Raw genomic sequence first — 12,764 nt, forward strand, 5'->3', positions numbered from 1 at the left:
CTCGAAACGTTGTGAGAGAAATTAAAAAAGAAGTTTAATCCATAAAAATATCTTGGACAAGAGATATATAGTTCCTGTTATAAATGTAATAACATCCTACAGTACACAGTATTATTTACAAGACCCTTACATGTCCTGTGAGGACACTTTAAAGAAGCAATAAGAGTCCTCTGGACTTGTAGGGCAAGGCTAACCCTGCAATTTCTAAACAGGTGCTTGGATGGGTGACTGTGTTTGGCAGCTTAACTCCTAAGAGTATCTTCGACTTCAGTCCTGCCCCGAAACAAAGCACATGGATACATGTGGTCTCACCTTAGGCAAGTGAGTTTGTTAAAAAATTGCCTCTGTTCACCCAACAGAAAATGGGTACCTGGTGAATAAGTCATGTGACTATTAACCTTCTAGCGCCTCACAGCTTGGGTTATCTGGGGTAATAATAATCAAATTGTGATTTCAGCTCGTTAGCATTCACCTAGTGTATGGAGTTTAGCACATTACAAATGTACTTATTATTATTACTACCAGGGATACGAACATAGGATCGCACTATCCAGCTACATATGCATATCAACCTGGTTGATCTAACCCCCGTTACTTCAGGTAGTATTCTGGGCATATGTTTGTGACGCTGTGATGTGCTGACAGAAGTATTATCATGAAACGATCTGTGAATACCAAGTAATGACACTCCCTAAAGCTTGATCTTCTATGCCTTCACAATACCTTTAACAATAGAAAACTAAATTGTGATAATGCAATGTGCCTACTGTGAACCCAAAAAATATGTTTAATACGATATAAATCAACTCTAGTAATTCAAGTACATTAGGAATGATCTTAAATGTAATCTAGATTAGCCATATGTTATAGACTTGCATGGGCTGTACTGGATATATTTGTTTCAGGGTCTGTATGCCAGACACTACCATTCCAGTCTCCCATGAGCCCTTGCTTCCAACTGTGCCCTGTCGTCCTCCAGGCTGAGAACATGGCGGTCACCCAGGTGTCATTCATCCTACATTGAACTCTCAGGAATAAATACATGGTACAAACACATAAAGAACAGGACTGTTTACAATTATATGTACACATCAAATGGAACAGTCTTACAAAAATATTATTTCATCAGTGTACATGTATAATTTATTACCGATTATTGCTTCCCCAAAACTTCAGACATCCTCGACTATGCAGGTTATTATCTCTCATTTCTATTATGACAAAAACCCAGGGCTCGACATTCATGCTATCCCACTGGCCGGGTCTAGTAAAATATTGACAGGACCAGTGCAACTTTGATAAGTGCTATCCTGACGGTCTAGTAGATATTTAAGGCTGTCAATAAGAGTCCCTTAGCAGGGCCTGTAAGAATCTGTAAGGACCAGTGATTTTTAAAAGTTACTGGTCCTGTGGTCTTGTTCGGGAATTTGGGTGAATGTCAAGCCCTGAAAACCGTATACCCATCCGTCACCATAGATTTGCAGTGAGCGAGTATGGTTTGTCTGTGGATTTAGCAATACTCTTGGAATATCATGGTGGGGGATACCAGAAATCGGCTTCACACACTATAAGCGTGTTGGGAATTGAACAAAGGTGTTCAATTAAGCTATTTCAATCACGAAGGAACATGCAATTATTAGAACCAAACTCAAAACAAAGCTAAGTGGCCAGTGGGTATGAAACATCTATCATACCAGAACAGAGACATAATACCGCAGATAATCAAGGATGATCTTCAGCTGATGATTGTACTGAGACTTTCAAGGTGGGTTGAATCTTATCCACAATTCTTAATAAACAATTCTGAAACAATGTTGGGGGATTCCAAACTTCATTTGGGGAAAAGCAGGAAAATTCTGTGACTTCAATTGTCAACAACTGACTTCGGATATTGTAAACTTGTACAACAAGGACATATGTACATCACCACGGTAGCATCAATGCGTTGTCATCTGCAACATTTGATTCTCATATCTCACTATAAAGACTTACACTTAGCATTCAATATCACAGACTGTACGAAAGTTTGGACTTGTTATTCTAATAGCATCATATATACAAAAGTTTGTAAAAACACAGAAAATTTGAAAATAAACAAAATCTGTGGTCCCATTGCAAATTGTTTGGGAAATCATTCAGAGAAAGGACAAGACCCGTGTGAGAATGATCAATTCCAGTAATGATCCAAAGGGCTTCACTGAGCATGTCCGTCTTTCAAAGTAGGACCCAAAGGTCGCAACACCCTCAAAACATCTCCAAATCATTGAAGGCTGCAGTATTAGTGAGCCCACCTTCTTCCTGCTCCGATGTACTTTCCTTGATCCGTGCTGCGAGCTGAGCTCGAACTTCTTCATCTTCAGGAGCATTTTCAATATGGATGACACGGTTGAAGGTCCTCCATCTTAGACACAACTGTACATACATCTTACACTGTACATACATAAAGACAAGTCCACCAGTGAAGCCAATAGCGACCACTATCAGTTTGGTCCAGAATGGCCAGTTCAGATTGCCATTGGCCACTTCTTCTGTGGTGCGGTCAATGAGGACGTACAAAGACCAAATGACACATGTGATGGCTATCATGTGGAATGTGACTGAGCAGATGATTTTCCTCCTTTCTGCTGATGACATATCAAGCCTCTCCCACTGAAACAGAAAGAAATTTCTCTTAATGATAATAATGTCCATTTATATGGGGCTAAACTCCACTAGGGCGTGCTCATAACGCATACAAGATTAAGGAAAAGTAAAAACTTGGTGGCAGTACAAAGTCACTTCAAAAGTACATATGGAACAGTCACTTCAAAAGAACAAACGGAACAGTCTTTAAGAGACACTTGAAATGTTCCAACGACTGGGTTTCTTAGAGAAGGATTGTATATTGGCTAATCAGTGATAGAGTGATGAACAGATCCTTGAACATATTTGTTTTATCGTGCTGTCAACTTAATATTGTAGTGAGTGAGTGAATTGGGTTTGACACCACTCTTAGCTATATCGCAGCAGGGAACACCGGAAAGGTGAACACCACTAGGCTACCATACCACCCCACTTTACATCCAGGAAAGGTGAACACCACTAGGCTACCATACCACCCCACTTTACATCCAGGAAAGGTGAACACCACTAGGCTACCATACCACCCCACTTTACATCCAGGAAAGGTGAACACTACTAGGCTACCATACCACCCCACTTTACATCTTTGAACACCAAGAGTATGTCTATGTGCTGACAATCCTTGAAATAACATCAAGGCAAATCTGATATTCAAACCCATGATTGTAGGTTTCTCGCCTAAGCAACAGAACTCAGCAGAGGAATGGTGTTTGGAAATAAGCATTGAAGTGAAGGCATCCCTGTTGTAGCCCCAATGTTACAGGTGAACACTTAGGGCCTCCCTAGGTTCAAATACTGTAGCCAAAAACATCAAGGTCCCATGACATAGCACTGGCAATATTTTTCCTAGTTAGAGTAACTGCTGACACTGCAATATACAACTGTTTTAATAATTAAATTTATCATCCAAAACTGTGTTCCACAGGAGATATCGCTTGTGAGAGATCAGACGATATCTCCTAGGAGATACCGTTTTGCCAGTAGATTTTGCACAATGCCCTGACAATGCTATGACGTCATGAACTTGATGACATCACAATGCTATGACATCGCTGCACTGCAAATCTAATGGCAGTACTGTGTTCAGAGATGTACATTTTTCATTGAAAACTAATAAAGAGTGTTTTTTGATGATAAATAGAATCTTACCCTCGTGTCTTCTGATATCAAATATATCAACACTCGTTAATAAATGTAAAAATATCCTCGGCAAGCCTCAGATATTTGTTACTTTATCAACTCGTGGCGACATATTTGATATCAAAAGACACTCGGGTGAGATTCTCTATACATACAACTGGGAACATTGTTCCAACTTGAACTCAACATGACACAGTATGCATGTTTATTTGTGTAAGTCTCTCCTCAGTAGTCTACATGACAGCTATCTGTAAATAATCAGGTCTGGACAAGACAATCCACTGTTTGACATCATAAGCATCAATCTTTACAATAGGGATGCAGCACCATGCTTCAACCACGTCAGTAAATCTGTCAACTCAATCCTGTTTATCAGTAAATTACTTATGTCAAGTACTGTTTGCAGAAGACCTGTTCCAACCTGAATCTTCCCAAGGCCAAAGCCTATCTATTTGTGTGTTGTTTGTTGTTGTTGTTGTTTAGTCATTTTCCTGATATACGATGGTGGCCTGTAAAATGTAATAATCTGACCAGATTAACTAGACCTTGAAATTATGAATCATCAAGAAGAACTCAATGGATCTGATATTGTTAATTCTGCAAACTCTACTCAGCATTGTGCAACACACTGCATGTTCCACCACTGTATCAACCTGATTATAATAAACAGCAATTGCTGTGTAAGCTTAGAAAGAAAAAAAATTCCACTTTACTTCCAAAAGTGGGTTTAAAACTTTCTCACAGCATAATTCGTTTCAATTTGTGATATATGCTGCGAAAATTACTTGAAGTATGCTCAAGAAGTTAGGTTGTGGCTATAGCCAGTGACGGTGTCTAACTTATGTTAAGACAACTTTAAATAACCAAAACATCCCGGAAATTAGTCTCCTTGAGCTAACCGAAACTTCCTTAACATGTGGCTTATTAAAGCTGGACAGTGTGTGTATTTTACAAGGTGTAAGTACAGGCTGCAATAATTCCTCTGATGTGGTCTACCTTCAAAGAAGAGACTGGTGTTTGAAAGCATTGTTTTTTCTCCAATCAAACTGATATCCAGCACTTGGAAGATTTGAATAGATCAATTAGTATATTAGTTGGTTGGAAAAAATAAAAACTTTATCTAAAAACAGCATTTATGGTTCTCTTAATATTTGTTACGGTTTTCTACATGACCCCTGTCATTTTTGGTGCCCGCTTACCTGGTTTGAGGGCTGTTTCATCAATTGGATGTAGTTAAGGATTTAGTTAAAGAATTAGCTGGGTTTAACATTGATCTGAACAGTATTTCAGCAAGTCAGTTTTGTCATCAGAACCCCAAAACACGAAGACTATAATTTCTTCCAAAGTGAGATGTCTCTTTCAACATTACATCACCAATGCATGTTTGCTTTTATGTTACCTTAAATTTATTTTAATAAAATCAAAATTAGTTGTTAGGTGGGTTTGGTTTAATGCTGCTTTAAAGTATGCCTGTCAGATCAGGACATGTCCGCCTGATGTGGAGGGAAAGACTTGAGTGATACAGATCTTAAATACTTTGCCAAAACATAAGGTGTATGCTTCAATTATCTGTCGCCAGTAAATAACTAAACCTGAACAAGTTTATTTGTTTGTTGTTTAAAGGTGCACTTAGCAATATTCCAGCTATATGGCGGCGGTCTGTAAATAATTGAGTGAGTGAGTGAGTTTAGTTTTATGCTGCACTTAGCAATATTCCAGCTATATGGCGGCGGTCTGTAAATAATTGAGTGAGTGAGTGAGTTTAGTTTTATGCTGCACTTAGCAATATTCCAGCTATATGGTGCCTGTCTGTAAATAATTGAGTGAGTGAGTGAGTTTAGTATTATGCTGCACTTAGCAATATTCCAGCTATATGGTGCCTGTCTGTAAATAATTGAGTGAGTGAGTGAGTTTAGTTTTATGCTGCACTTAGCAATATTCCAGCTATATGGTGCCTGTATAATTGAGTGAGTGAGTGAGTTTAGTTTTATGCTGCTGTATTCCAGCTATATGGTGCCTGTCTGTAAATAATTGAGTGAGTGAGTGAGTTTAGTTTTATGCTGCACTCAGCAATATTCCAGCTATATGGTGCCTGTCTGTAAATAATTGAGTGAGTGAGTGAGTTTAGTTTTATGCTGCACTTATTCCAGTATATGGTGCCTGTCTGTTTTGATGCTGCACTGCACTTAGCAATATTCCAGCTATATGGTGCCTGTCTATGGAGTGCCTGTGAGTTTAGTTTTATGCTGTAAATAATTGGTGCCTGTCTGTAAAATAATTGAGTGAGTGAGTGAGTTTAGTTTTATGCTGCACTCAGCAATATTCCAGCTTTATGGTGCCTGTCTGTAAATAATTGGTGAGTGAGTGTGAGTTTAGTTTTATGCTGCACTAAATAATTATGGTGCCTGTCTGTAAATAATTGAGTGAGTGAGTTAGTTTAGTTTTATGCTGCACTCAGCAATATTCCAGCTATATGGTGCCTGTCTGTAAATAATTGAGTGAGTGAGTGAGTTTAGTTTTATGCTGCACTCAGCAATATTCCAGCTATATGGTGCCTGTCTGTAAATAATTGAGTGAGTGAGTGAGTGAGTTTAGTTTTACGCTGCACTCAGCAATATTCCAGCTATATGGTGGCGGTATGTAAATAATTGAGTCTGGACCAGACAGTCCAGTGATAAATAGCATGAGCATCGATCTGCGCAATTGGGAACCGATGACATGTGTCAACCAAGTCAGCAAGCCTGACCACCCGATCCCGTTAGTCGCCTCTTACGACAAGCATGGGTTACTGAAGATCAATATTCTAACCCGGACCTTCACGGGTCCTTAATTATTCTAGATTTGTATTGGACTCCACAATATATTCTCTAGTGTCTGGGAGCCAAGGACAATATCTTCCAAGCTTTAGAATTTCAGTAGCATTACGTGTGTGTGCGTGTGACTTCTCCTTAGATCTATGACACTTTGGTCAATGTTTCAGATTAATCTCCATATTTTGCATCCCTTTTTAAGACTATGACGTGGGCAGGTAAAAGAAAGAAAGTTATGTCACGCAGCAACATCTGCCGCTGTTGGGTGGAGCCAGGTAATGAAGATACCAATGTCACAGCGGTTGCCTTGGGCACATCATAGTTCTTTGGCCAGACGTACACCAGGGTTTCATGCTACTCATTAGGAAATGTAATGACACCATCTCATTACCGTAATTCACACCAACCAGTCCATTTGTAGGTTCAGAAATCTATTACAAGACAGATATGTATAGATACATTTATACAGTTGATGCTGCAAGCCTGGAGACCTAATCTTTCTAAAATAATGGACCACGATTAGACATTGAAACTGGAGTATGTTAACTTTTGAGAAATCAAATTCATATCAAGTCTTATTTGGATAGACATAGAATAATGATTTCTTTGTTTGGTAACATGAAATACTGGACATCATGTTAGACACACAGGTAAGGTGATCTACCTACAATCAGGACAAACCTAATGCATACAAATCAATGTGTCCTACTCTCCGCACAGATGGGATGACGAAACAATAGACAGTATATGCTAGCAAAGCACAGGTGTGTTGTATACCTGTATGTTTACTAAATGATACATTATATTATTGATCTATCAAAAAGAAAGTTCTGACCATGGGAACAAAAGCATGGTGGTGGAAAATACATAGATTTATAATATGATATTTTTGATTACAAAACCTGCATCTTTAACTCTTTCAACACCAGTCAACCAGAGGCATTTACTGCCATGACACCGAGTTCCCAGAGACTCTGAGGTCATAGATGAAGCCTATGTTTATGAAGGAAATTATAAGCTTGCAAAATGAAGTTATTGCTACTACATCCCATACACCATTTAAAAGATCTAATCCTACTGTTGATAAATATGAAGTTTATTTTTATAATATTATTCAAATAATACAACTACAACTTAAATAAAATTATTTTGAATGAAAATGCAAGCTTACATTTATAGCGTCCAGATAAACCACGAAGAAGCAAAAACTAAAGGCGATTTTTTTTCCATTTGTGACATGTCATAACATGCCCGTGCCTTTTCTTTTATATTTTCACTTTTACGTAATCAGAAAATTATTATAAAAGATTTCTTAAATAATATGTATGGTAGCCTATTTCCGATATCTGTGGCTTTCCGGCTCGGTAACATGACATAACAACGGAAAATACCTCCGTTTTGAAGCTTTGTATGAATAACATGGGAAGCGAATCGTTTGATGCGGGTATCGTTAAAAGCTCTGAACATCAACAACATCACTGAACCCTTGCCGAGTATTTTCACAGTTGTAAGAAGCGATTTTATTGGATAAAAATTGGTTTCTAATGGCGGCTTTTTAGCTACAGTCTGCTATAAGGGTGCGTGATTGGTCAAAATCAGAACCGTGACCTAAGGCAGCCAATCATATTACGGCAATGGATACCGTCCTCGTAAGCGAAAACTTTTAGATTTAGGCGAAAGTTTTGGGTAAAATAATGCTATTCTGAACATATTAAGCAAGAAATGCGCTACATATCGTAAATTATGGGACTTATTGGACGTATCGTGCTAGGTTATGACCTGTGACAAAAATGCTTCATGCATATATTTTCGCATTAAACATCGTGTCCGAGCGTGAAGATTGAGAGAGCGAGATGTCACTTGTCAGTGACTTGACTTGCATTACATGATAAGCACAAAAGATGGAAAAAGTAATTTTATATATGCGTTTGACAACTTTTATGAATGCTGTTGTTGATTTTATTCATTAGTTTATTCTATTTATTTAATCATTTCCTCGAAACATCGTTACTTTGCTCTTTGACAATGTTATTGTGGACCCGCTCCCAAACTTTCGAAGCATGTGTCCGAGAATCGTTGTTTTCAATTACATTGCGAAAAATAGTTTATAATTTTAATTCTGCCGATAACATATGATCAATTGAAATTTAATAAGTGTTTCCAGACATTGTGAAATGTGATGGATTTAATATATGAATCATAAGTCAGGTAAGTTCCTAAAATTATGTCTCATTTTGACGTGACTACTGCCTGGCCGCTTAAGCGGCCTCCGGTGTCTGGGGACTCATAACGTTGTGGCCGCTTAAGCGGCCTGCGGTGTTGAAAGGGTTAAAGCATTTGCTCATCACACTGAAGACCTGGGTTCGATTCCCCACATGGGTGCAATGTGAAAAGGGTTAACTGTTGGGGAACCAGGTGCTCAACCTGCTGGAGGTACCAGGTTTAGTGTCATCCTCTGGCAATGCAATGCAATATGTCTCCTGTCTACCTTCTTCAAGGTGAGCTAAATATATCTCATTGACTCACACTGCCCTGTGTGCTTTGTAAATCCACAAGTCATTATAGATCTTCCTAATGATCAATCTTAGCCTGGGCTGAGCCACCATCTACAGGTGATTTGCATTGCCTGACCTACAAAGGATTCATAGTGTGGGGAGTCGGAGACAAAATAAAAGAATTATGGATTGTTTTCCATCATTTACATAACTAAAGCACTGATAACAAGTGTTTGCCACTGATATGGCAATGTCTCCCGCCGCTAAAGAATGGAATATCTATATTTACTACTTTTTATTTTTTGGTCACATACAAGATGCCTGAAATGAAATGAAATGGTGTCTGCATAATCACCCAATGTAGGCTGTCAACATAATTGAAAACATTGGGTGCACTGTTTTATGAGATATCGTGTTTAAATAAGTTTGAAAAGCGGTCAAAGTGTCGTGGTGACCTTGAAGGTAAAGTCAAGGTCACCCATATCAACTGGTGTCTGCGTAATCCCCCAATGTAGGCGGTCACCAAATTTGAAGACATTGGGTACAATAGTTCATGAGATATCGCGTTAACAAGAATGGGGACGTGTACGTACGGACGGGCGCCGCTGAATACATAGTCCCCCGTTCCACATTGCGGCGGGAGGCAATGAGGGCAGATGTCACAAGACACCTGTACAGGTTCTGGCCTTAATGAGGGAGATCTGCCTATTTGCATCTCATCATTGAGCTGGTATGTTACTGGATAAACAATGAGCGTGTGTGAGAGAGAGTGAGTGAGAGTGAGAGTGAGAGTGAGAGTGAGAGAGAGAGAGAGAGAGAGAGAGAGAGAGAGAGAGAGAGAGAGAGAGAGAGAGAGAGAGTAGAGAGCTAGAGAGAGAGAGAGAGAGAAGAGAGAGAGTGAAAGCATGGGTATTGAGCTGACAGAAATAGAAACATCATCTGGTAAAAAACAGGATCACAACCCAAGACGACATGCTTGAAGGATGCAAGTCTGCACACCAAATGCAGAACCTTAGGGTTTGCGTCCCCAGGTAAGACAGACCTGATGTGAATGACTGACTGACTGAGTTTGGTTTTACGCCGCTTTTAGCAATATTCCAGCAACATCACGGCGGGAGACACCAGAAATGGGCTTCTCACATTGTGCCCATGTGGGGATTCGAACCCGGGTCTTCGGCGTGATGAGCCAACGCTTTAACCATTAGGCTACCCCACCGCCCCATGAATGATGGGAGAAGGAGTGTACTAATCAGTGATCTAAACATGATCATGTCTTGTAATATGCTGGCAGTAAGTGTCAACCATGCTGAAACATGACACACCTGACTTGGAATACATTAGCACTACTGCACAAGAATTAAGCCAAAACATTTATAAAGCCTCCCTATTCCCTACTCCTTAACCCTACTCATACCTGCCCTGACATCCTAACCTTCGTAGTCTTGCTGACTGACACTAACCCTTTCAATCCTAATTCCATCCCCTGAGTATTTCAGTCCTACTCAAAACACCCAGACACCCCAACACTCACAGTCCAGCTTCACCCTGCCGACCTCAATTTTATGCCCCTTCCCCGACTCTTTCAGTCAACCCCACCACCCTGACCCTCTCAGTCGAACCCCTCCACCATCACTCTCTCAGTCCACTTGCAACACCCTGACCCTCTCAAAAACACTCCTCTACCCTCACCCCACACCCTGACCCTCTCAGCTGAACCCCTGTACCCTCACCCTCTCAGTCCACTCCACTACCCTGACCCTCTCCTCTCAGAAACCCTGTACCCTCACCCTCTCAGTCCACCCGCGCAACACCCTGTCAGAAAAACTCTCTCAGAAAAACTACTCTACCCTCACCCCACACCCTGACCCTCTCAGCTGAACCCCTGTACCCTCACCCTTTCAGTCCACCCGCAACACCCTGACCCTCTCAGAAAAACTCCTCTACCCTCACCCCACACCTCTCAGCTGAACCCTGTACCCTCACCCTCTCAGTCCACCCGCAACACCTTGACCCTCTCAAGAAAGTTCCTCTACCCTCACCCACATGCAAACTGTAGCGCAAATAGGGTTGTGCAACAAAGAGAAAATTTGACGTGGCACGAGTGGCGCTTAAAATGTTGAATTAAATATGCTTTACGTGAGTAATTATTAAATATGAGGTTGGAAATCTGAGAGCACAACACTGTGAGGAAATGGGTGTCTACCTTTAATGGCGGCGATGTTTTATTTGGATATTAAAAATATTTTTCGAACCGAAGCAAGGGAAGTACGTTGCCAACCTTATTTGCGCTACAGTTTGCCTGTGCCTCACCCCACACCCTGGCCCTCTCAGCTGAACCCCTCTACCGTCACCCTCTCAGTCCACACCCTGACCCTCTCAGCTGACCTCTCTACCTTCACCCTCTCAGTCCACACCCTGACCCCTCTACCTTCACCCTCTCAGCTGAACCCCTCTACCTTCACCCTCTCAGTCCACACCCTGGCCCTCTCAGCTGAACCCCTCTACCCACCCTCTCAGTCCTCACCCTGACCCTCCCTCAGTCCACCCTCACCCTCTCAGTCCCTCACACCCCCCTCTCTGACCCTCTCAGCTGAATCCCTCTCACCCACACCCTGACCCCTCTCCTTCACCCTCTCAGTCCACACCCTGACCCTCTCAGCTGAATCCCTCTACCCTCACCCTCTCAGTCCACACCCTGACCCTCTCAGCTGACCCCTCTACCTTCACCCTCTCAGTCCACACCCTGACCCCCTCAGCTGACCCTTCTACCGTCACCCTCAGTCCTCACCCTGACCCTCTCAGCTGACCCCTCTACCTTCACCCTCTCAGTCCACACCCTGACCCTCTCAGCTGAATCCCTCTACCCTCAACCTCTCAGTCCACACCCTGACCCTCTCAGCTGGATCCCTCTACCCTGACCCTCTCAGTCCACACCCTGACCCTCTCAGCTGGACCCCTCTACCCTGACCCTCTCAGCTGAATCCCTCTACCCTGACCCTCTCAGTCCACACCCTGACCCTCTCAGCTGGAACCCTCTACCTTCACCCTCTCAGTCCTCACCCTGACCCTCTCAGCTGAATCCCTCTACCTTGACCCTTTCAGTCCACACCCTGACCCTCTCAGCTGACCCCTCTACCTTCACCCTCTCAGTCCACACCCTGACCCTCTCAGCTGAATCCCTCTACCCTCACCCTCTCAGTCCACACCCTGACCCTCTCAGCTGAATCCCTCTACCTTCACCCTCTCAGTCCACACCCTGACCCTCTCAGCTGAATCCCTCTACCTTCACCCTCTCAGTCCTCACCCTGACCCTCTCAGCTGACCCCTCTACCTTCACCCTCTCAGTCCACACCCTGACCCTCTCAGCTGAATCCCTCTACCCGCACCCTCTCAGTCCACACCCTGACCCTCTCAGCTGAATCCCTCTACCCTGTCCCTCTCATTCCACACCCTGACCCTCTCAGTCCACACCCTGACCCTCTCAGCTGAATCCCTCTACCCTCACCCTCTCAGTCCACATCCTGACCCTCTCAGCTGAATCCCTCTACCCTGTCCCTCTCAGTCCACACCCTGACCCTCTCAGCTGACCCTCTACCTTCACCCTCTCAGTCCTCTCAGTCCTCACCCTGACCCTCTCTGCTGAATCCCTCTACCCTGTCCCTCTCAGTCCACACTCTGACCCTCTCAGCTGGATCCC

General features: G+C 42.3%; 1 protein-coding gene across 1 annotated transcript in view; it reads right to left on the minus strand.

The window, feature by feature from the left end:
- Positions 1 to 302: 302 nt before the first annotated feature.
- LOC124261441 (E3 ubiquitin-protein ligase MARCHF1-like) overlaps positions 303 to 12,764 on the minus strand; it is a 43,152-nt gene continuing 30,690 nt past the window's right edge. The window contains exon 4 of the mRNA XM_046695757.1: positions 303 to 2,649. Within this exon, the coding sequence (XP_046551713.1) occupies positions 2,245 to 2,649 (405 nt within the window). The 3' untranslated portion in view covers positions 303 to 2,244. The remainder of the gene's footprint in view (positions 2,650 to 12,764) is intronic.

This window comes from Haliotis rubra, unplaced genomic scaffold (assembly GCF_003918875.1).
Source record: "Haliotis rubra isolate DU_JTF1 unplaced genomic scaffold, ASM391887v1 Scf8, whole genome shotgun sequence".
NCBI classification, from domain to species: Eukaryota; Metazoa; Mollusca; class Gastropoda; order Lepetellida; family Haliotidae; genus Haliotis; species Haliotis rubra.